Raw genomic sequence first — 27,200 nt, 5'->3', positions numbered from 1 at the left:
TTGCCAATTTCGATATAAAAAAAACTGGGTCCGCATATCGTATCCTACCCGAGGCTTTGGTGGCACTCCTAGGATTCTGTAGTGCCAAAAAATCTCCCGGAATTTCCGTGATGAAAGGTGCTTGTAATAGGCAGATTACTATGAAATCTGCCTAACGACCTTTTGGCTTAACGGCTACAAGATTCAGGTAGACTTCAGTTGCAATTCTTAAGATTTATTCGAACTTTGTCATTGAACTGCCTGGTTCCTTAAAAGCCACAAGAATGTTTATTTAACATTAAACTAACTCTGAACCATTCACATCTTTCGATAGGTCCGGCCTCTATGAGGTATCTATTTTGAGACTCCCTTAGAAGAGCTTCAGAGAGCTCTCAGCCTGTAAGAGCTTCAGCATTTGACAGCTACTATGCTCTGGAAGCATTCCAACTATCCGGCCTCTTGGGCCTTTAGGAGTTGTCGGCCTCTACCCATGGGGGTTATCTGAAGCTGGGTTCCTGTGTCCTTTTGGGAGCTCATATTCATTATTAGCTTACATTTACATAAACAATTATTATATTAAAATTATGAAATCTGCCTAAAGACCTTTTGGCTTGCTAGCTACAAGATTCAGTTATAGTTCAGTTGCAATTCTTAATATTTATTGGAACTTTGTCACTGAACTGCCTGGTTTCTTAAAAGCCACAAGAATGTACATTAAACTAACTCTGAAATATTTCTGTCTTCCAATAGTTCCGGCCTCTGTCAGGTGTCTGTTTTGAGACTTCCTTAGAAGAGCTTCCAAGAGCTCTCAACCTCTAAGAGTTTCAGCATTTGACAGCTGCCATGCTCTGGAAAAATTCGAACTATCCGGTCTCTCGGGCCTTTAGGAGCTGTCGGCCTCCATAGGATCTCAGCTCCAGATTGCCCTCTGACGGGGAGGGTGAGGGGTGTAATCTTAAGCTGGGGCTTCCTGTGTCCCTTTGGAAGCTTACACTTATAATTAGCTTACATTTACATAAACAATTATTCTATTCAGTGCGATATAAAAAACAGGAAAAATATACAAAACAAGTAACTATGTATAACGTCAATCAATGATTTCTCCGAACTAGTTTGACGAACTGATTATGGTTAGGAATGACAAAGTAGGAATGCTTGGAGTAGGATGGTTTAGCGGCGCTCCTCGACGTTGGTAGGATTCTGTAGTGGTACACAAGATGGCAGAGGAATATCTTGACTTGCAGGATCCCGAATTGCATACCTGAGAACAAAATGTTATATTTCATTATTATGTCTGGGCGAATATTCAATTGTGTGTTTCACGCAAAACAAAAAAACTAGCGTCAGGATTTCAGGATGAAATCTAAAATACGACCAAAACATCCCAAATAGGTCTTATTCCCATAAAGGTGAAATTAAAATATATGACAGGCTATACATAGGTTGTTTATTTTAGTTTGATTATAAATGGAAAATGGTTTGAAAAAGTACCAAGAGTTCTAACTGCCATATATGATTGATTGCTAGAATTAGAAGGCTAAGCAAAGCACTTAAGCATTCTAGGAAATAATGTTCTAGCTATTGCACATCTTGGTAGATTTGCGAAGGCAAGAACAAAACGAAGCTGTTAAGTTTGTACTCCTTGTGATAAATTGGACAACCACAGAACATAACACGCATTACTAGCTGTAACACATTGTGGCAGATACTGTAATGTGTGATTGTAAAGGCAAACACAAGAAGAAGATAATGTTACACATAGATGAATAAAGAATTATAACCGCACCACAGATGGAAACATGTTAAATGGCTCGAATAATTCAATAAGGTTTTGCAGTTTACATCAGTTGATATGACATTTAAAACGTTATACATTATAAATACATTATATGACGTTTACTATGTATGAAATTTTTTGTTTGAAATGATGAGTACCCATAGAAACCTATGACACCCTTTAGTGAACACCCGTTGCATGTATGTATATATTTTTAGGCGTTAGGTGTGTATATGCGTTAGGTGTGTGTATATGTGTTAGGTGTGTATATATGTTAGGTGTGTATATGTGTTAGGTGTGTATATGTGTTAGGTGTGTATATGTGTTAGGTGTGTATATGTGTTAGGTGTGTATATGTGTTCGGTGTGTATATGTGTTAGGTGTGTATATGTGTTCGGTGTGTATATGTGTTAGGTGTGTATATGTGTTAGGTGTGTATATGTATATGTGTTAGGTGTATATGTGTTAGGTGTGTGTATATGTGTTAGGTGTGTATATGTGTTAGGTGTGTATATGTGTTAGGTGTGTATATGTGTTAGGTGTGTATATGTGTTAGGTGTGTATATGTGTTAGGTGTGTACATGTGTTAGGTGTGTACATGTGTTAGGTGTGTATATGTGTTAGGTGTGTATATGTGTTAGGTGTGTATATGTGTTAGGTGGTTGATTAAATCCAATTAGAAATTTGAGTGTATTAGTGAAATTAGGCGCTGTAATAATTTGCGACTGCGATACAGTTTTATAGTCAAGTAGAAATTAAAGAGTTTATTTTTATGGTTTCTTCGAACTAAAAAACTTGCACTTTGTGTCTGGCTTATTACTTTTAATTCCTTTAAAACTACCACGAGCTCGTCACACTAGCTGTTTCCTTAGGATAGTAATTAAGAAGACCAAAAAATTTGAGAATACAGCTATGAGAGGTTGGAGAGTAAGGACAACATTTATTGTATCATGAAAGGTTTACATGGCCTTATACATTGTTTCATACAATGAGAGCCTGAGGTACATACATGGCATCAAGAACCAGGAAGGAATTATCCTCACATTAAATATTATGAACATAAAAGTTTGAATATTTGTGCTTTTATCATATGTTAACTACCAACTTGGACATATATCTTTTTATTTTGTTAAATGGCGGATTCCACAAATTATGCCTGAGTGTGAAATTAATGAAGTGTAGATTGAGGGATGGAGTTGCCCAGTCTAACTATAGATACTATAAACTTCGCTTCTATCTTAAGCTCAACCGATCTTTAAAAGTGGTAAATATTTAGGAAGATAAGTGAAACTAAGAGGTCTATAGTTTGACATATGCTTTGAGTGTTGGTGCGATTGTATATTAATAGTTGAGAGTGTCTACTTCAATTCTTTCATTGGCGGAGGTCCAACTGGTGTTCCTAGCCGACCCAAACAATTCCAGCTTTATCTAATAGTACACATGTTGATTGAGCACTACTTATGTATAATGCATGTAGAAATTAAGCAATATTTCTTTCCATTACATGAATAAGTCGTAAAATACAGTATGTACAAATCACCCTAAAATAAGTAGCTGGAAAAGCTGTTTTTAACTGTGCTTTTCGTAGTTTTGTTTTAATTGGGGGAGATCTATAGTCGATTCCACGTTCATCGTTCAATACAGTCTAATGGGAAAAAGCCTTTAAAAACTACAGATAGCAAGCAACAATTGGTAATCTACCTAACCTAACCTAACCTACCTGCTAGCAGATAATATCATATTTAGTAATGTCATTTTGCGTGAATTGTCTTCGCTAACGCGTTTAAGCGCTTAATTGGATTTTAATACTTTTTGCACTTCAATACACATGGTTATTTTATCTGTGATTGTTTAATCGCTATAAAAAAAAAACTCGTTATAACGGTATAAAATGGATCTCATAAACTCCGATGAAAACTCGTGCAAAATAAGGTCGTAATAGGAAACAATACATAGTTTTAGAATGGCTTGCATCGCTTGAACTGCCATTTGATTAACTTGTCTTATGGACGCTCGTTGGACAAGAGATCGAGCATGCACCAGGAAATGACGTACCCGCACAGATCCGTGGTCCCTCCCCGAACGGCATGTACGTCACTTCCGGTCTCCCACTCTTGTTCTCCTCATTGAACCTCTCAGGGTCGAACACGTCAGGGTCCGGATAATACTTGGCGTCCATCTGGATCTCCACACTGGGAATCATCACCTAAAACACACAGGAAGACATGGATTATTTCTTGTTGTCAAATCAGAGTTCACTCGATGTAAAAAAGAGTTGGAACCTGGAGCACCGAAAAGCAAGTGTCGCTGATACGGATATGAAATTCCGGATTTAAGATATAATTACAATGCCTGAAAAAATCTTCTATACGGGAAAAACGGTTAAAAGTCAACTTGCTGAGCGCTAGCGAAGCCTACGATTCAGAGGTCTGTAAATTTTTTCTGTATTGTCAAATTGTGTTTGGAACCCAAACAGAGTTTTATAATGGCAAATGTAACTCCGTAGGGTTTTGGCTGAGCGTTAGCGAAGTCTATCTCTCAGCTGAATATCTCAAAAACGTATTCAATTATATACTTGGAATTTTGTCTATTTTTATATCTCAAGTGGAGGGGACCATTCATCTTTTGTCTGCCTGTTTATTTTACGTAGAGTATGTGAAGAACGAATTGGGTTATCGGTTTGAGATTTTAAATGCATTTCCCTTCTACTTGGACCCCTCCATGATATGTGTGTGACTGGGCGTCAGTGTAGCCTAACTATGTGTTATTTTATTCAATATTAACGGAACGGCGTCTGTTGAAAACTTTTAAAGTTGAATAACAAAAAAAAAAAAAAAAAAAAAAAAAAAAAAAAAGAAAAAAAAAAAACAGTATAGTTATAACAAATGTACCAGATACCAACTATTTGGAGACTTTGATTGCAATTCCAATGGTTCTAGTTTCAACGGAATCTGTCAAGGCATACAGGTACGCGAGCTCGACGACTTTATGGTGGCTAGCGGCCAAACGAATTGGAAATTGAAAAAAAGTTTTCTTCATTTTTAGCTTAGAATCACACACAAAATTTGAAAATACATAGCTAGCCAAACTTTTTTACATCCTGTATATGTGTAAGTATCTTTGGTGAAGGATAAAAATCTAACGTAAATTTGGACACATCCTACGCTTAATGGACATGAAGCCAGATATAAAGGCAGACAGAAGAGAATTTGTTCATCCTCTTCAGAGATATTATAGTATGAAATATTTAAAAATAGTACCTTGAGTCGTTCCTCGAGATATCCTACGTATAATAATATGCAGAGGAGTAAAGAGCCAAACATAAGGAGAATGGTGCTAACCCTTTTAGTGATATCAGTATATAGAAAATTACTATACTTCACTATAGCTTTTATGTTCTTGAGATATCCGACACAAGTTAGTATTTGGCTACCGCTCAGCAAAATCCCATGGAGGGAGATTCACCATTGCTAATACAGCTTCAAGTATAATTTCACGTCTTTAGATTAATTCGTTCTGGAGATATGGTACGCACATAAAGACAAAAGAGAAATTTGGTGAGTGTACTGATTTTCACTAACGATCAAAAAATAAAGATTCAATTGAATTTACCTCATCAACTAACTGACTGCTACAATTATACTCCAGAATTTCATTTTAGGTCATGAGTATATACTGTACTTGACTCCATACTATATCATCAAATGTCTTAGAAATAATCAAACGCACTAACATAAAGAACTTTTTTATTTTCTTGACCAACCATGAGAACTGTAGAAAACCGCGATATCACTCTCTTAAACTAAACTCTCTTCGTAAATAATGGAATCAAGAGCTCTAAAAAAGTTTGCTTAATTATTATGCTTAATATTTATTTTAATTTTATTTTGGGCTCCTTACAACTGTTGTCTAAAAGTTTTTCATCTATATTTTAATATTTAAAAATTAAATTCATAGACTAAATCTCACCGCATTTTCCAAGCATCTCTCATATATTTTCCAAATTGTAGCCAATCCTTTCCATCAAGGTTGTCAAAAAATTCTTTTTCGCTTAGCACGTTACTCCCAAACCATTTTCTCCGAATCGTTGCCAGAATAGGATAAATACTCACAAAGTGAAAGACCGTCTCATACTCATTCCGGTTAATAATAAATGTAATGATACTTGGTAAAATATGAAATCACGAGATTACGTACGGTACCTTTTTAATGATTATTAGATTTTGGGTGATTGAAAAAGCAAAGGTTCCTGCAATATCCTCCAGTACGAAACGCAACGGAGGAAGCCGAAATGGGCCTCTAGTTCATTATATCCTCAAATCGTTTGTTTGCAACTCAATATTACGTAACAAATAACTCACCAACTGCCCTGGGAATAAGTCCACTTCGTTGCCATCAATTACAAATGTGCTGTACTTCGTGCAGACTTTCGGTAAGGAATATAATACGTGGTTCTTTCTTCCGGTTTCTGGAAATGAAAATACAAAATAAGTAAATACAGTAAATGGAATATTGTCTAAACTGTTGCGTTTTGTAAACTGGTACAGTAATAATAATACGAGTATATTATATAACCTACATAATTTTACGAAATAAATTCCGGGTATTTATGTTTCAATCCGATAACGTAACGATGTCTTCTCAAATTAAAGATCAAAATTATGTGATAAAGAAAGACATATACAAATTTCACTTTGAAAATATCAATCATACTGTATCTAAGTACTTTATTGCTTATTAAGAGTCTGCGTTTTGAAGATTAATCCACTCAATTGTATGTTAGTTGGTACGGCAATGTAAGAATCTTATACAGTAATATGAAAGTACGAAAATGAACGCATTTCGCCGTAGCGTGGAGGTGAGGCTACGGCTCTCTAACCGAGGGTCACGGGTTCGATTTTTGGGAAGGTCAATATAAATTTACTAATGAGTTTGGGCAGTTCTTCCTTAAAATTCCACTGTTTTAGAAAGAACCTATTTAAAACAGTAGGTACAGTGATAGAAATGTTGTACATAAAACGAAATGATTTGTACAAAATTGCTTGAGATTTCATAAAAGTGCAAGTACTTTGTTCCTTGTAAAGTCCAAAATGAATATACAGTATCTAGCGATTCCTACATTAGTGGAAATATACGGCAATAAATCATTTGCATGGAATTGAAAATGGTAACAAATAATAGTGGTAACGATTCGTGGTAATACAAATATCGTGGAAGCGAATAATTCGTACAGTAGCGGAAATGTACGGCAGTAAAAAGGTTGTATGGAATTGAAAATGGTAACAAATAATTGTGGTAACGATTCGTGGTAATACAAATATCGTGGAAGCGAATAATTCGTACAGTAGCGGAAATGTACGGCAGTAAAAAGGTTGTATGGAATTGAAAATGGTAACAAATAATTGTGGTAACGATTCGTGGTAATACAAATATCGTGGAAGCGAATAATTCGTACAGTAGCGGAAATGTACGGCAGTAAAAAGGTTGTATGGAATTGAAAATGGTAACAAATAATTGTGGTAACGATTCGTGGTAATACAAATATCGTGGAAGCGAATAATTCGTACAGTAGCGGAAATGTACGGCAGTAAAAAGGTTGTATGGAATTGAAAATGGTAACAAATAATAGTGGTAACGATTCGTGGTAATACAAATATCGTGGAAGCGAATAATTCGTACAGTAGCGGAAATGTATGGCAGTAAAAGGTTGTATGGAATTGAAAATGGTAACAAATAATAGTGGTAACGAACTGTGGTAGTAATGGTTCTTTGTAACAAACACTATAGTAATAGAAATGTTTATTGGGAAAGTGATTTCCAATGATTTTAATTTATAAACTCCATAGGTGAGTAATAAGTAGATTCTTTTTTAATTTAATGCCAATTCAATTAATGTATACGAATAGAGTTTGTAACTCGAAATATTAGAAGTAAAAATGTCTAATTTTAATAAAAAAAACTATTGGTACACTATAAATCTAAGAGTTGTAATTATGCAGCTATATGTTTAACTATACAGTGTGTCCCATAACTCTCAGGGCAAAGATATACCACGTTATTGCTCAGGTGAAGACGAACATATTTCAAAATATAAACATGGATATTCATGTTTTGCATATTTTCCCATCTATCTGCCTGTATATTTTTATTATATTAAATTAATATCTTAATTTAATTTAATAAATTAAATTATACCAAATTTGGCTCAAGTTTTTATGTTAATAAGAACATTTACTGAAAAATATATAAAAAATTATCTGTCGTGTTTTCAAAATGGCGGCCATTCAAACTTATAATCTTTGAATATCTTAATAACAGGTATTTTTCTCGAGAACTACAAGAATAATAGTTCTTAGAAAATTTTATCACAAGTGTAATGTGACCAAAATTATTTAAATCTAATAATAAATAACTGATTTAGAACATATTTACTGTGACAATACATTTGCCCAGAGACTTACGTTACACCCTGTATATTATCAATACATAGGTATATGTTACTGATAATGCAATAATGCCAGACATCATTACAATTATTGTTACCTTCAAAGATCTGGTTGAGATAAGGCAGACCGAGCAGTGTGTCATAGTCCATGTCTGGGGTCTTGGCGTATGCTTCCTTCAGCTCCTGATCAACATGAACATTAAGGTTACTTTTGACGATGGAAGGATTGTGAAGGAAACAGGATTTTTCCGGACATTTGCCATTGTTCAGTGAAACAAGAAATCAGTACACTACGTTTCGAGATCTGCAATCTGAATCAAGAGTATCAAACGGATCAGATATTTGAAATAAACCAATGCGGAGTTACAATATGGTTTTAAGAAGTTCATCTAGCACGAACCAATAATAACATTTTTTAATATTTTGTCCCCCTTCCTTTTATTTCCGCCATCTTGTTTTTGTCTGCCGTGACGATTTGCCATTGGCTAGTGCCCTCTGATCAGTCGTTGGTGGTTAGTAGATGAATGCAGATGTATTGTGACCTGTATTCTGTAGTTCAGTTTTAATGATTAGTGTTGTGTATAGTTTTTTATTGAGTGCATGTTTTTAGAGTTGGTGAAGTTGACAAACAACATGGTGGTTGTGATTCCTGACTTAGGCGTGCCACAACTCTTTGGTATGATTTGTTTATTTTAACCTAGTTTGTAATTATGTATTAGGTTAGTTATACCTGAAGAAGAGATCAGATTGCAGATCTCGAAACTTAGTGTACTGATTTCTTGTTTCACTGAACGATGGCAAATGTCCGGAAACATCCTGTTTCCTTCATGAACAAAAGAATTATTATTTATTTATTTATTTTCCAACGGCAGCAGCCAATTTACAAATACAAGCACAGATAGTAGATACAGCGGAAAATAAAATTAATACGAACAGATGAAAAATCTACATAAAGTAACAAAATTAGGTATCATACAAAATTTGATAATAAATAATTAGTATTCAAAGATGTAACAAGTTATAAATATCCAAAACATAACAAAAAATAAAAATAAAGATTAACAAACAACAATAATTATTCAAGTATGGAGCGAACATAAGATAAATTGTGCTAATAAATTAAAATATAATATATAACATTTAACAAATAACAGTGAAATTAAATAAATACAACATATAATACAATGAACATGCACTTAACACAGATTAAAGCTACTACTGTTTCACTAGTCCCTCACAGAAAGAAGAGAGACTATTATTATTATTATTATTATTATCGATTTAGAAACTTTGTTGTTCTCCTTAAGAGATTTACTATTAAACATTGTGAAATATTGATATTCTTAACCTAACTTTGATTTATGATTATTTCTGCGGTTCAGAATACGGTTAAATAGAATGATAAAAATTTCGTACAAAATATGTTTTGTGTTCTACCCAAATTTATTAGTTGGGAAATTTTTTTGTCTATTAAAATGTTTGTTATTTTCTTAAAAGTGAATTTTTATAACTTAAAAAATTAGGAGGTTTGCATGTACTTTATGCTGTTTAAAATCAAGATAGTATGCGCGAGTCCATAAAAAATTATGTGGAAAAGAACAGAAAGATAAGATGTCATTTCACAATATATTTTAAACAATATTTATTAACTTATATTTGATAATGTGTTTCTTTACTACAGGCCCAGAACATGCCCTTAAAATTAAACTGACATTGTATTATGAACTTGTTAAGTATTTATTATTAACACAAAATAAAAAAAGTTTAAAGAGCCCCAATAATTTCCGAGCTTTCTCTCCAATCTAATGCCATATAGAAATGAAGCTTCATGCAAAATTAATGAGTGAGTAAAAAAGCAAAAAAATGCCAAAACCTGTATTATTGAGAAATTAAAAAAAGTATCAATTTCTTACATTTTTGTTTTAACCAAAAAAATTTACAATAGATGATTTGTACCGTAACTCATTGGGCCTTAAATTCATATACAAGAAAGGTTTTTATTCGTAATAGTTACCAGGCAAATCTTTTTCTGTTTTATTGTATGTTGGAATATTACCCTTTTTCTGTTTATAAGTAGTAAACATAGGTGAAGTGTAAATAATTTTGATGGTTATGAAAATAAATTGATTTTAAATTACATCGATGTATTGTCGTTGATTGAATCGTCTTCATTTCCATCATTCCATCTTTCCAAGTCAGAAGTAGGCCAGGCTAGACGTTCTTCATGGAATGCATCGCATTCATTGGGTATGTATTGAATTACTTTGAAAATGACATCAATCTTCGGTTTTTTATAGGTACTTTCTCATCTTACGCACTTGATATATATGGTATGTCATTAGATTTACAGAGTTTGAAAGAATAGTTAACTTAGCTGCCAATATATTCGGAACTCTACACAACACCTTTTTCTTCCTTTGTAAATATCTAGTTTAGATATTTATTTATGGCAAATTGAACCTTTTGTTGTGGATTCCCAAAGGGCACACTCTTGGGTGTCATCTTAAAGTAGGGAGGCATCAACTAGTTTTCCTTCGTCAGTAACAAACTCTTTACCTTTACCCCTTGCTATTTTGTTCATTTCTTTGGTATGTAAATGATTATTTACCTTGCCAATATTGAATTTAGGCTCATCTGCATCTTCCTCCGAGTCTAGCATTTAAATCATAAAGTTACTTTAATAAGACGCAATATAGTTAACACTATTCTTTACACTGTAAGTAGCAGTCTGAACAAAACCTCAATCACGCAGCAAACATGTTTTGAGACAGACTGAAAAAAAAGGAAACATCGTTACTCAGTATGAGTCGCTGCTATGCGATACTAGCGCTTATACGTTGATAAATAGAATTAGAAAGAAACCCATTCTAGCTTATCAGAAAAAGGGCAACATTCCTATGCACTCAGTGTTTTAAAATGGTGCGCAATAAACAGTTGAGTGGAAGAAGGATAAAATTCTAAAAGTGGTCTAGAAAAATTGTATTCCTCCACTCAACTTATAATTAACGTGTTACTGTATACTGTAACAGAAAATATGAAAATGATCCTTTTTACGCTCGATGATACGTTTTGAAAACTACAAAAATTTTTATATCTCAGTTCATTTTATTACTTTTTGGAATTGTAGCCTTTTTTCACTCACCTACTAAATCTCAAGTCTAATACAAGTACGGTAAACTTTCTAATCAAAGTCCTACATTCTGATATTCAAAGCAGACAGGGGGAACGTATAAAGGGGAGGATCGGGGACTTTTGGGAAATTACACATTTTTTATAGGTTTTTAACAGAAAAATATTTGCTATCATGAAACCACTTCGAGCATTGACCCAATTAATTATCAATCAATGCCTTTGCCACAAGTGCAATAAATTGTAATTCATATGAATAAATGTAATACATATTCTGAAATGTTTCCATAGTCATACATCCTGAGCCTGAAATGTTTGTAAAACATATTTAGTTGTGTTTTATCTAAAGAGTAAAGCTGTTATGGGAATCATTCTTACGCATCAACAGAAAAAAGAAAAGAGTTATAGAAACGATGCTAAAACCTGAAAACTTTGAAACATAAGCCCTCAAGTACGTTTAATATGAATTTTTGAAACCACTGTAAATGCCTAACAGGAAAAGTATCAAAATCAGATCAGAAAAATGCTCTAACCTGTACAGCCTATCCTGAAGCCTGGTGCAGTGCCAGCTCGTGCACGGCATTATAGCTGTGATGGATGACGTCTCCATGATAAATAAACTGATATAATAAGTGATATGCTCTAACCTGATACAGTCTATCCTGATAGTCCTGGTGCAGAGCCAGCTCGTACACGGCATTACTAGCGGTGATGGATGACGTCTCCATGCTCCAGATAAATAAACTGATATAATAAGTGATATGCTCTAACCTGGTACAGTCTATCTTGATAGTCCTGGTGCAGAGCCAATTCGTACACGGCATTACTAGCGGTGATGGATGACGTCTCCATGCCCCCGATGAAGAAACTGATATAATAAGTGATATGCTCTAACCTGATACAGTCTATCCTGATAGTCCTGGTGCAGAGCCAGCTCGTACACGGCATTACTAGCGGTGATGGATGACGTCTCCATGCCCCCGATGAAGAAACTGATGGCGTGGTTTGACAACTCGAATACCTTTTCCTCAACTGAAACAAAGTTAGTACTTTTTTAGAGCAAGCCAATTCCCTAAACGTATAAATGTTATGGAGATTGGAAAACTAATTTAATAGAGTTTGTATTTCCTATATTATTATTCTTTCACTCTACAGTCCTTTCACCATTGTGGTATTTGGAGATTGCTTGATAATTATCCATATCGTGGGTGTAGCCTGTTATGCTAAGTGGCTAGTACAGCATTAAGAGAAAGAGGCAGACCCGAAGAACTGTACAAAACTGGTGATACATTTATCCTTATGGTACTCCTGACTTGATAGTCTTTAGTTAACTGTAAAGCAGATGTCATTCTTATATCATTCTGAACAATCGGTCTTAAAAAAGTACCTAAAATAACCATAATAGTTGTTACACAATCTGTTCTTAAGTTTATTTAATAATCCATCGTGCCGAAGGGGAAAGTGACACAATCTTAGCATAGGATTAAAATTAGAGTAAAAAATATGTTCTGAAAAGCTTAGTTGACGTAGAATCTACGCTCTAATTAAATTTTTATTTTAAAGGCCAATTCTAAAATAGCATGTCTGTATATCTGTCGTCAGTCCGCAAGATATCTCGAAAATAACTAACCATTATATTTGGTATTTTGGACGAAACTTTATTTCTATATGTTTTTTATGGCTAAATATATAAATAACACTGACTTCGATGTTGGTGCATGCTTCATAAGGGTTTCGCTGAGTGATAGCGAACATTTTTTCAATTGTTATCATGAATAACTATGATGGCAAAAAATGTACAGGACATATGAATTTGGAAAGAAACTGCGTACAATAATATGGCATTTTAAAATATGGTATATAATTTTCATGTAAATACCATCATTTGATGACTTCGTGTATAGACTGCTATAAAATAGTCTTATTGTTCACCGATAGAGAACCTAACATAAAGAACAGAAATTTGAATGTCATATGTAGCAAGATGGCTCAAAAAAGTTTTATTATAGTTTCATGAAAAAATTAAAATCTGTATACTTATTTTTCATGAAGAAATTTTCCACAGTACATACTATTAAACAGACTGCTAAACTTGTAAACGTTGTGTAAATAGACAGATAACCACATTAATTAGGTTAATAGTAATTAAAATAATTAACTAGAAAACCGTACGAGCGCTTAATTTTCTATGAAGCTTTTCCTGATGTGGAGTTGCGTTTAGGTTTGTTTATATTTATGAAAACAAAGTTTTTATGACAAATTTGACTTCGCCCAATGTCACTTTTGAATTGTTAAATATTTTCATCCTTAAAACGGTTTTACTATTTGGCACCTGAAGAAGAGTATAGAATGCAGTATTCGAAACGTCGTGTTTTATTGTACAATAACTTATGATAAATCTGTAACCCTGTTATGGCTTCATTCAGATTATAATGTTCCTAGTTCTGATCTACGAACAGAAGATACACATGACCTGTTAAAAACACGAGTATTCAACACCCAGTGTAGCTTACCTGTGTTATTCCTGTCTAAATAGCATTGTATATAGTCATTTCTTCGTGTACCGGTCTTCACTCTGGTCTCTGTGACTTCTCGCATCACTTTCGCGCCGAAATCTTGCATCGGCTTCGGTGCAAAACTGCAATACAAGATCCCAATTAGCTAGAAGAAAAATCTGCTTACAATAATTACTAGTTTCATCCTAAAAGTTTGATTCGTAACCGAATGTCAGCAAACAAACAGAATTGTTTTAATAAAATTTAGTGCCCATATTATTCAGTTATAATTTAGTTAATTATAAAAACACCTGTAAATAATAAAAATCAAAACTTTGTTACGGTTAGGTTAGGTATACAATTCTTACACATTTTTCTAATTTTATCGAAAAATAATTTTTATTAAAAAAGCATCTTTAAAATTTTTTTTGCTTAAATGTTATAAAATATTGAACTTTTAGTTCAAATATAATGGACACTTTGATAAAAGCCTTAAGGATAGATTATATAAAAATCGATTTCAAATTAGATTACTCAAAACGCATATTTACGAACATTTTGTTTCACAGATCCTAATTTAATTTAGGACAAAATGGAACTGAAATTTTTGGAGTGACGGATGATACAACTTTTACTGCTTTTAAAATATAACTCTAATTTATGAATTCCTTCCAATTCTTAATACTTTCAAATTTCCTTAGAATAACGGGATTTTCAAGTAAGGCTTGATTCCAAATTGAATTTGATGCATACATTTCACAAGGAGTTTGATATCTATTTTTAATAGATATCAAACTACTACTATCACTAATTTTTAGTGCAACCTGCGTGGAACTGCAAATATGTAAGTGTAGAGTAGGTTGTTTTACTCATTTTGTACTACATTTTAAACACGATTTTAAAACAATATTGTTTTACTTATATAATTGTTAGACAGTCTGGCCGTTTCCTTGTTTCTACCGTTCTCCATAAAAATTATAAACACAAATTTAGTTTATCCTAGAATCAATCTAACCAATCAAAATATTGCCATATTAACTAGTCTGAAATCGGAAATTGTCATAAACAGTTTATATAGAATCTTAGGCAAAATATTTAATGTATTATTGTAACTTATTTCAAGAAAAATTTGTCAGATTGTTGCAGTATGTTTTATAAAAATTCTTGAAGTTTAAGACTGCATTACTCGAAATTTACTGATATTTTATAACATGTCCAAGAGTTTTAATTATTTTGGTTTTAATTATTTTGTAAAATAAGACTACTTTAACTATATTTATATATCACTATAATTATATAAATGTATATTTACAAATATATTTATCACTTTTTATAACCAATAGTAACGTAGATCAAAACGCATTAGATAATGCAAACTCAGTTTAATAATAATATTATTAAGGTTTTTATAAAAACTTTGTTTACAACCAAGTAAACAAAAATAAGTAATTTTTATTTAGAAGATTGGAATGGTTTGATTTTCTTTTCATTACCAAAAATTTATTCAAGATTTTTCAGTTTAAAATAAATTCACATAATTAAGATAGGTAACAATGGAGTGATTGTTTTACAATGGAGTACCTGAGTAAATATATTTTAACACGTCTTAGTTTGCAATCGTGTAATGTGGTCAAAGACTTTTAAAAGCCGTATAGGTGCTTTTAACTTATTCTTAAAACTTAATTCTTAAACATTTAACAGAAAATTTTCCTGGCCTATTGTAAAAACCAAATCAACTTTACACTTTCACTAAATTTTAAGAGAGAGCCATTATTTTAGAGTGTATATTCTTAAACTTGCTCTTAATAAAAAAAATGTTACCTATAGCCCAACCACGTCTTTAAACTCTGCAGGAAGAAGATTATGATGACGTTATGGAACTTTTGCCAGTTAGTCTTGCTGAGCAGTTCAACCATTTTACGGAAAGCCGCGTTGGGGTCCGTGAAACAGTTTGCGTCAACCCCATACGCCGTGTTGGACACCAGGGTCATGAAGAAGCTATTGCTGAAGTCCTTAGCCTGCAATACATACAAATTAGTAATTTGTAATAGTTCATATCATTTGATAGCATATGAAATTAACCTTAGGTACCAAATATTGCAATAATTTGTTCTATAAATAGTTCAGTATTGACAAATTACAACTGATAATAACATAGCCTTGATCCTAGACTTTAATCTTGGAAATGACGCTAGTTGCAACACAAACTAAATGCAACAATTAATGAAATTGTAGCAATCATTCTGACTTCTTGTTACGTTTGATTTTTTTTTCATTCAATTTTGCTATAGTACTAGACATTATTGCATGCCTGGGTCCTGTCATATAAACTTGTTTAACGCACAATACCTGAGATATATTGTTTCGACTTCGCATGAATACAATATAGAGGATTAGTTTTTCTGATAACATTAGTATTAAAATTATTAATTCAGATATATTTCCAACATTAATAAATAATAAAGCCAAACGGCTTGGTTTGCAATGATATGTTTCGTCCTATAGTGTGTTTGATGACCTATGCAACTATTTTTAACCATGTGATACAGTTGGTATTCTAGAACTATTGTAAATTTGAACATATGTTTCCTAGACAACGAAATTATAATCATAACATTAACACGCAGACAAGACGTTAATGTACATTCTGGTTGACTCACAAATAAACATGTTGGAAATAGTCAAGTATTTGTGTATGGGATGTACATTACTGATTGATTTTTGGTGGTTCTTGAATAGCATATAATGTGTTGAAAACACTAGTAAGAAGGTTTGCATGGTGGCAAGGACAATTAATATGACAAGTTCAACAGAAGGATATTGCCAAATTCACCACTACAAGACAGACCAGACACACACACACACACAAACGCGCGCGCGCTCGTTTAAGTAGCGGGAAGAGGTTAAGTTTTGCCTGGCTGTTATGAAGCGGTTCTATTAGTTCCAATAAAATATAATGCAAAATAGGTTACAGTAAATATGTTGACGACGGTTTTATGGCTGAGCTAGTATCCAGAACTCATCGAGGATTTGACCGATCGCCTAACGATTGCTTTGAAACATTGCCTCCAAGATCCCGGACAGTATGATCTATAACTTATTTAATTTGACAATACAAATGAATAAAACTTGCAGCTTGATCCTTTTTGTTCAAAACGTCAAGGCAGGAGTCTTACTTTTTCTTAAGCCTAGTCATGATGGGGGCAAGATTTCCCATGTTTAAAGAACCTGGTCATTAATAAGGACCTTGCTGTTGTTTTTGTTTTAAAGTTTTCTGCATTTCAAGCTGCATATGTGGAATGAAATCCTATCTCCTCTTTATCCTTTCAAGATCCTCTCTAAACCCAACCATCCTCCAAGCATCCCGCATCATCTCCACCAACGCCATAATAATGGAGCGTCAGGGATAAGGATAATCTCTTTGCTATAGTTTATTTTCATAGTAAAACATATTATATAGTAGAAATTATTGTGTCAGCAATGGATGATTTTCTTGGATAATTATGTTGGTGCATATAACGGCGTTCTAAATTCTCTAATATACATTTTGAACATATGAATATGTTTGAATCTAAATTAACGGTAAAATATGAGCAGAGCTGTGACAGAAATTATAAAATGTGTGGATCAGAAATGGAGCTCTTTGGAGTATTGGAGCTTAATGTTTTCCAATCATTAACAATGTTCCAAATGAGCTTGTAATCCACCAAAAATTTCCATTACATTTATTAAATTAACTTAGTCTTTGAACTGTAGAGATTTACATTCGAAAATATACTAAATGGCAAGATTAATTTTACTTTTGGAGACAAAGGAACTGAATGTACGGAGTCCAGAACCAAGGTTAAAGTTTGATGGCTTTTTACAAACATTTACTTAAAAATAGGTTCTACTAAAGCCTAGGTTTGGAAATGCCAATGGCAAAACCATTGTCTTCGTAAAAATTATCCGAAATTGCAATTTCACTTTCAATAGGAACAACTCTTTTCAATTGCATTCCAAAATCGTAATACCTCTAATTCCTTGTCCAGGTTGGATGCGAGGAAGTCATCCAGATGTGTCAATGTGTCCTTCATTAAAGGAAGGTACGACTTCAATTTGCTTGCAGTCAACCCAGCAACGAAAGTTGATCTCGCAGGTTTCCACCTACAGAAAAACAGTATGACTAATTTTCTTTTGTCTCTAACAAAATCAGTTAATTTACTTACCGAAAACCTAATAATAACATACATGACGTTTATGACTTACATCGTATAACTAAATATTGGTAAAATCTTTATAAATTTCCGTACATCACAGCGTACTTCTTCAGACGCAACATTGTATAAATATTTACAAAAACTTAATTATTAAACTAATTAAAAAAACATTAACAAGAAAAAGTTACTGTAATGTAATAATAAAAAGTGAATAAAATACCTCACAGCTGATGTTTCATCAGATATGCTAAAGAGTAAAAATACAAATTTTTAGAAATTATTGAAGGTTCAAACCTAAAGAAAATGTTTTAAAATATAACTTGATGAGCTCCTTCTCAAATTAAATCTATTTATATTTTCATTGGCATGTAATGCGACATTAATTATTGATGCTTTTTTTATTATTCCAGTTTTCAATTTTGTCGTAATTGTGTTCCTAGGAATTTACAGCGAGGGGATTATCATCTCCATAAACAGTAATGTAACGGTGACCTATTATTCTGATATGAGGAGGGTTAGAGGTTTGGGCAATATATTGTTTATTAAAATAGTCAATCCCCAGCATCAGTTTTCATATATATTTCCTTGGCTGATGTTACTAATTTTTCTTGAGTTAGATATCATGATGTGCCAATTACTATTTTAAATTTCAACTACCCTCGTGAAATATATACAATGAATGTATGTTTGTCTTCGGGAAAGATATTTTAGAGGGAATTAAATGAAAATTTAACAAAAAAATAATAAAAAATAAAAATAACCGAAACGATTAAATCGTTATTCAGTTTGCAGTTTATGGAGCAGGCAGTAATCATCAATTGTGACCACCCTCAACAGTAAAGTGCACTCATTGCTATCTGAAGATATTTTGTCAATAAATACACGTTTTAATTTTCTATATTTCCTACGATATTCAATAAAATAGATGAAATCATTAGGGCTAGCTACTTAACAGTTTTCTAGATTATTTTTATATGGATTTACAATACACTTCTGGAATCCATACTTGTTATAAAAAAACTGGTATTGTTGTTTTTAGACATCAGGAGTTGGGTTGGTTGGTTTGGTTTTGGATATCATCAATTATTGATGTATCATTTGGATATATCAATTTGGATATGCATTATTATTTTAAAGTCGATTTAGAAGATCTTGTACAACACTCATAAAAAAATCAAATTAAAAATTTCAAATAATTTTAAGCGATTTCTATTCTATTTTTTACGTGTGGTAAATCATAAATGATTTTTTAAAACATTCAAATCTCTCGTAGAACTTTTAAAAATTGTGTATGCCCATTATTTTGAAACTTTATGAAATATCAAATCTATGTGACTACACAAACATTGCTGAAAATTACCTGAGCATTCTAAAACAATTCATTTTTTTATTCTATGCATACAATAATAACTGAAATATAAATATTTATTTTTCGAAATTTTGTTACAAAATAGATTACTTAATAAGATTCGTTCTTATCTTATAGATGGCTTTGTGCTCAGTTTCTAACTAATAATAACAACTAATGACTGACTAATAATTTATTAGCTAATTGACTAATTATTTACTAGCTAATTAACTAATAATTTATTAGCTAATTGACTAATTATTTACTAAATAATTAACTAATAATTTATTAGCTAATTAACTCATTATTTATTAAACCAAATAGAATATCTCATCACTCACGTGTCACCCCTGCACAGGAAAGGATTTAACTCCATTAAAGGATCAACTTTTGTGTTGGTGTATATCTCATTGTCTCGGAAACTTGAAAAGTCACTGATCAAAACCCTTTTTACCAAGGCCGGGTTTCTTATCATCAGCTTGGGACTCAAGAACTGGTAGTAGCCCACAGCATCGCTGTCAGGATACTTACTGAAACACAATAGAAACAGGAGGCTCATAATTTTCGCACCGTCGGTGACAAGTTAAGAGGTCAGATTGCCCAAGTAGTGAGAAATTATCAATGAGAATTATTGGTGTTTTAAATTTTAATGAGGATATAATGGTGGATGTTACTAATGAGTAAAGTGTAGCCCTTTTGTGAATGTTGAGTTTAGCTCCAGTTCACCTTCTTCTCAGTGCAGCGTCTGGATGCAATAATAGACTGGACTCCTGGAATCTGGAGTTATGTTAGTCTGAAGATATGAAAAAATGAACAATTATTTACGTTTTGAGACACCTATACTACAGAATATAGAGTAATATAGGTGAAGAAGTACTTTCATTGTCAACGTCAGGTGCACAATAAATTAATTAATTAATCTCTAAGCACGGTAGAGCAACCACGTGTTCTCCACATAACATGCCGTCAGATTCCTGCACTAAAATGAAGGTGAATTGTTCTGAGGAGCTGAATTGTTGTGAAGGAGCTAAACACAAAATTCACATTAAATCAATCCTTCCCACCATACCTACAATATGTGTAGCCCTCTTACCAGCTAATATGTAGAGCTTATTGTCTCATTAGAATGATTTAATGCAGTTCTGCAGTTTTAATGAATACTAATCAATAAACTTATTTCGGCCTTAGCTACATTGATAGGCTAATAGAATGCAGTTCTCAAATCCGAAATTGATCTGTTTACTATCAAATGCTACATGGAATTTAACTCCATCCAGGCATCGAAAAGATGACTATGTGGCAATGGATTGAAGACCGACTCACTCGAATACGAAATTGATAACGTATTATTTCAAAACGTGTAGGTTCATTGTACTTGTAAGTACTGCATGTTTGTTTATTCGGGACATCTGAACTTAATTGACCGGCATTTTAGAGCCAGAACCGTGGTACACAACCACTCTTAGCTTTTTACTCGCCTCGAAGTAGCATCGATATGAACCAAATGTAGCTTGAACTTAGAAAGTTATATTTATTTAACATATTTCATCAGGCTTGAGTGGATTCAGGCTACGGAGCGCAGTTCCGGGAAAACTTTTTTTACATAAAAATCAATAATTTTAACCAAAATAAAAAAAATGGAAAACATTTAGTCATAATTATTATTTACTGTCCTAGATGAAACACAAGAGTAAAAGGTGTTTTAAACAAAACCGCCACCATTGCATAATAATGAATGCATTAATTCCATAATTTTTCACAACTACATTGAACTCACTAGTAAATTTCGTGGTACACTTCCCCATGGTTCTTGAGTCCTAGGAAGACAGGGAGGAAGCTGCCGAAGAAAGGAATGGGGGTGATCTGCTTGACACCTCGCCGGGTCCAGAACGTGTACGTGCGGTACAAATACAGATACAGGAGCGTCAGCAGTGCCAGCAGCAAACCAACAAAAAGTCCCTCAATCATGCTGCCGTCAGATTTTCAAATGTTCTCCTATAATTACAAATCTGTGTTAAAAATACAGTATCATATGGACAAAACAAATAAACACAATAAAACACGGTCAAGACAAGTATGCATGTAATTAATTGCCACAACAAATTTATTTTTCTGTAATTTTGATCTTATAAGACTACAAATCGGAACCTTTCAATTTTAACTGAACACAGTATTTATTAGAGAGTTTATAGTATGCGTAAGTCCATAACGCATCTATGAAATCTTTCACTTACGATTTAGAAGGTTGTGTCTCTTACCACAATACAAGTTGTATCCAAGACTGTAAGAGTTCCGGGATTTAAATTTGAGGTAGTCTTCAACAACGATAAGGAAATGTCCAGTCGAAATTGTTGAATGTGAAAACTGCTGTCATCCAATTTCGACTCGAAATTTTGACGACCAAAGAATAACCAGTACTATACCCATGGGGAGATGCGGTATATGCAAACAATTTTTTCTAGTAGTATCGCTTTGTGTAATGAATTATTTAGTAGTAGTCACAATTCATGAACTTGTTAAAGTCTTTTACCGACCCATTCTTACGTAAAGGTGAAAACTTTAAAGGCGCCAAAAACATAATAAGAGACTAGCGACTTTACAGCAACGTATTACAACATACTTGTTTTAAGTGTGTACGCTTTTGATGTACGTTACTAAACTGGGGCAGTAGCTTTTTCACCGCACACCGGATTTCATTGAGAAAGGATACACCGCTATTGTAATCTTTAATCTGTCCGGAGAATGGTTGGCCTCTGAAAGATTACGGGGAATCATCGAACCAAGCGCATCCGCACGCGCACACACAGGCTTAATGGTTGGGCTCTGTCAATCATCAATCGAGGTCCAAATGTGCAATGATCACTTTTATTTATTTCTATTCAATTGAGTTAATATTTGGTTAATTCAAACAGTATATTTCTGACTATATGTCTGTTCTATATTTCAAAAACGAACTGACCTGACATTTGATTGGAGGGTGAGACTGGTAAAAGAGTGTTCAGGTGGTGCAATCAGTTAAAATATGTTTTTTCCAATTTTGAAAATGGTTGGGGTCATCGCCTTTTAAGATACGTTTCTGAAGATTGGAAATTAGAAAATTTTTATCACTCCACTAGCAGTGATATGCATTTATTACAGAAATTAAGCACTAACTATAGAAAAACTTTTGGAAATAAAGATTATATATATTTTTGTAAATTACTACACATGAAAGTTGACGGGTGAAATGAAGTTGTTTATATATATATATATATATATATATATATATATATATATATATAATATTTAGTAAAGTTTTGTTTTTTATATGAGAAAAAAAATTTCTTAACACATAAATGATTCAAAAACCACGTCATTCCCTAAAGGCCATGTCACACTGCCGTGGCGTCGCGTCCGTCCATCTGCGGATGGATTTTAAAATAATCGCTAACCATGTTGTCAAATAGGACAAGTCACACTGACATAACCGACGTGGCGCAACGTTCGTCGCGTTGGCCGTCTGCTGCGCTATGCGGCTGGAGCGATCCTTGGCCGACGTCGGCGATGCTACGAAGGCTCGCGCATGCGCATAAAGCACCTCCCCAACCCCCTCACCGCGGCACCGCGCGCTCTTGCCACTGCCTACTCCTTTTATTTTATATTTTTAATAATTTGTTTAAAAAACCCTTGCGCAAAGCTCTAAAACAGCCCGACACTCCAGGATGAAATGATCGCCGGTTTCTAGGGTTAATGAATACTCTGGTTTCATGTTTATATGCAATCATTTTATTTGTTATTTTTCATATTATGTTTGATCTATAACAAAATTAAATAGGCCTTATTTTAAAAAACATAAAGACTTATTACAAAACTGAAAACACCAACACAAAAATTACAAAATAATCCTTTCAAGTGCATCTTATAAGAGCTATAACAAACTATTAATTCCACTATCAGTGTATAACTAAACAAATTCAAAGTAGTTGAAATGCATAAGCAACTCCTAGAAAGACGTGGCGTTGGCCGCGGACGCGGACGCGTGTCTGGTAGTTTGACGGGATTCGAGACCGTCGCGGCATACGCGGACGTTCATACTATGGATGGACGGACGCGACGCCACGGCAGTGTGACATGGCCTTAAAGCTATAACTCATATCCGAACCGTACAAAATTGCAGTTTATCTCCAGCCGTATTTATTTGGGTCTTGTTACAAAACTGCCTAAACGTTCTCATTTAGATGCCTGTTTTTTCTCGTGGATCGATAAGAGAATGTTTGATATATTTTCCGTTTTCTAGAAAGTAATGTTTAAAGGGCTATGACTTTGAACAAGGGCTCATCAAGGTGAGCAATCGATTAAATTAATAATTTAAATTAATTTTTTTTAATGTATAGTAACTGGCTGAGCTTAAGCTAAGTGGGGCTAAAAAAAATTCGTTTCTGTCTGTCTATCCACACAATATCTCGAATATGAACTGAAAATGAACCTATAGATTTGAATTTATGCATCCAGGTTCATTCATATATTAGCGATAAAAAATTATTCCTACATTTTCCGTTTTCAGGGAAGTTTTCTTAAAGGACTTTTACAGACTAAATTAAAAATATCTAAATTAAAAGTTGATTACTCACCGAGGTGCATAATCGATTAAATTAATTAATTTTTTATTTCTTGTAATTTTTTGAGTTTTAGCGAGGCCTAGCGCTCGTGGTGCTGAAAAAGTTTCATTTATGTCTGTCTGTCCGCACGATATTATAAACTTAAAATTGGGCGTGAAGTTTTATTTCTATATAGCAAGCAATCCGTTCAATGACGGTGATGTTGCTCTATGGAATTGACGAGCGTTAGCAAACATTTTTACATTGGTCTTTTGGTTACCATGATAGCAACGAGAAAGTAACAGAATGAATAAATTTGTAGGTAAACTGAAAGTAATAAAATGTGGTTTTAACATTGAACATTTAACGTAGCCTTATCTTTTACTAACTTGGTGTGTAGCAAGAAGTGAAAAGGCTATAAACTGTGTAGGGAGGGTTTTATTGTTTAAACACTGCTACGAAACCCAAACTTAATGAAGATAAATTCATCATTACATTTCGAAATTTTATCTGTAAATTTCAAATTTTGTAAGAAAATTCATTTCTATATATTTTTTTGATTGTAGTAGACCGATATAAGATATTTAGCTAATAAAGTATAAGTAACGAAGTAATCGAAATTAAACTTTTACTATCAAGTTTAACACCGTATCTGCCAATAGACTAGTTTAGAGTATTTTATGTCAAAACATTTTAGAATATTTTATCCAGTTATTTTATGTGTGTGTGTGTGTGTGTGTGTGTGTGTGTGTGTGTTTGTTTTGTGTGTGTGTGTGTGTGTGTGTGTGCGTGCGTGTGTGCGCGCGCGTGTGTACATGGGGTTATTTATATTTACAATTTTTTACCAATAAATATGAATATATATATATATATATATATATATATATATATATGTAAAAAGAAAACTGTCGTGACTCATGGTATAAATCACAATGAAACTTTTGAAAATACATATTCAGTCAAACCTATTCGGCAAGTACATACAAATTCAAACCCAATTTACCTAAGAACATTAGAACAAGCACACCAATTGGTTTTAAAGAGCAAAATTCCACATGGACTGAACATCAGATAACTTAGCCAAAAACGTCTAAATTTGAAATCAACATATGGAACAATTGTTTAGTTCATGTCATCCTGTATTTATTATTATTATTTATTCACTGATTATTTACTTTCGTTTGTACTGTTTTCTTTTATATTTTTATACTTTATACAATTTTTGCACCTGAAGACGGTTTTCACCGAAATATAGTGCCAATGTTTTAAAAACACTTTGTTTTAATTGTACAGTAATATACTAAAAATAATATATATATATATATATATATATATGAAATATATATATATATATATATATATGAAATATATATTTGTTTCCGATATGTTTTAATATTTGTTAGAATTAATAAATAAATAAACTCATGACGGCTTATTGCGCCGGTTACAAACTGTGGCACTACTGTTGAAATTATTACAAGTTGAATATTAAATCGTAATCAGAAATTAAAGTTCAAAATAACCGACTTTAAGTATTAACCGACTTTCATTTTACCTAATGAAGAGATTAAACGAGATTATATCGATCCCATATGTTTGGTCAAACGAGACTCCATTAGTTTTATATTTAGTATTATAGTTAGTATTGTTTATGCACTAGTGTAATATAACCATTTTCAAGTTTCATATTCAAGTTGTATGTAAGAAATTCTTTGAACTTAACAATGACTGAAAGTAAGCTTTTATTACCTACCATAGAAACGATTATCCTTTTTATTGGTTATTCAGATAAAAAAATCTTAAATTTTGTTATCCTTCGTTGTTTAAAATAATATTTAAAAAGTTTACACTTTTACATACAAACAAAATACTGTTTGGATGCTTAATCATATCTTTGATTTGGGATACTATCTATAGTTTAATATCCAAAAATAAGGGCGTACAAATGCTTCAAATTTATTATTGGCCGTTGTGAACTTAACGTCATTTCCCTACATTCATTCTGGTGTAGGCTACAGTTTTAGTCTTAATTTTTAGATATTTCAATGTATCTGACTGGATTTCTTCTGCAAATGAGTATGTTGTACTGAAGAATGCTCGCCAAATAAAGGAATTTTATTCGAAACTAAATAAAATTAAACTTGATGAAATTAAAAGCAACCGTTGTAATAAATGATCCATTGGACAACGAAAAACATAGAAATACGAATTAAAGACAATTTCACATACTTAAAATACAAAAGTAAATATCAACCAAGGTGTTGCGCAAATTTTGCATTAAAACCGCAATAAATCTGGATATCATAAATAAAAATATACGATTATTAAAAAATCGTATTTGCAAACAGTTCAGTTGAATGTTTTAAAGAAAACATTAAAACAAATTTAAAAAACCAGACAATTTATAAATAATAAAGGTGGCTTTATTAAAATTCCATTATGTTGTCTTCTCAATTTTTACAACAATTAAACGATAATTCCATCTCATATTTTCATCATGGTTAATGAGTTTAACTCTTTTTTCATTCATATTTTATTTTACTTACAAAATGTTCATAATTATTTGTTTAGTCAACTGGTTATTAAAGTAGTGATTTTTAAATTCTCAATCTAAATTATTAACGTAATATAGGAAAGTTTGTTTCTTTAATTCAAACCCGTACTGTTTTTATCAGTTAAAAATATACTTTTAGAGTGTGTTTGTGATATTTTAAAATCGATTTCACACATTTGTTCGAAAAAAAAAGCTGGATGATTTTATACCTGAACGTTTATGAAATTATGACATGTCGCTCTGTTTCCTATTTATTCTGTGGAGGTAGAGACATAGTGTTGTGAAATAAATAATTCTACTGAGTTAAAATTCGATTAAAACATTTTGGTAGCAATACTTCTAAATTTTTAATTAGATTCTCGTACATTCAGATTATACTCAATACTTGCTTGGTTCATTTAAACGTATAAGTACTTTATGGGTACTGGGCGAACTTTAATATTTATAGTACCTAAAGATTGTTTTAATCAATTTAATAAAAGTTCTGGAGGAAGTTAAAATTTAAAAAAAGTTTAAAGAGACTTATTAAAATTTGATGCTCAACGTAACTTCATGATGAGCAATACAATATTATAACCGGTAAATATTTTGATATGGAAGAGATTATACAAGCAAATTTTATTATTATTAAGTAAAAAATAATAAGTTGATACTTACCAAAGTAAGACGTACTTTCGTGTGTCCTCGTTAGTCGAAA

The 27,200-nt window shown here is 32.6% G+C and overlaps 1 protein-coding gene across 2 annotated transcripts; it reads right to left on the bottom strand.

Annotated features, from left to right (window-relative positions):
- On the bottom strand, positions 1–27,200 carry LOC124367805 (cytochrome P450 6k1-like). 2 transcript variants are annotated; one of them, XM_046824928.1, is made up of 12 exons: positions 27,161–27,200; positions 21,150–21,367; positions 19,714–19,902; positions 17,839–17,971; positions 15,647–15,843; positions 13,844–13,968; positions 12,323–12,362; positions 12,102–12,198; positions 8,300–8,384; positions 6,118–6,224; positions 3,812–3,962; positions 1–1,240 (listed from the first exon to the last, which is right to left on the bottom strand). In XM_046824928.1, the coding sequence occupies exons 2-12, from the start codon at positions 21,338–21,340 to the stop codon at positions 1,071–1,073; spliced, it is 1,485 nt and encodes a 494-aa protein (XP_046680884.1). In that variant the 5' UTR covers positions 21,341–21,367; positions 27,161–27,200; the 3' UTR covers positions 1–1,070. The 2 variants fall into 2 exon arrangements, with proteins under 2 accessions (XP_046680884.1, XP_046680883.1); XM_046824927.1 differs by lacking the exon at positions 12,102–12,198 and having other exon boundaries at positions 9–1,240; positions 12,226–12,362.

The sequence above is a fragment of the Homalodisca vitripennis genome, chromosome 8 (assembly GCF_021130785.1).
Source record: "Homalodisca vitripennis isolate AUS2020 chromosome 8, UT_GWSS_2.1, whole genome shotgun sequence".
Classification (NCBI taxonomy): Eukaryota; Metazoa; Arthropoda; class Insecta; order Hemiptera; family Cicadellidae; genus Homalodisca; species Homalodisca vitripennis.
This window is presented reverse-complemented; position numbering and strand designations above follow the sequence as displayed.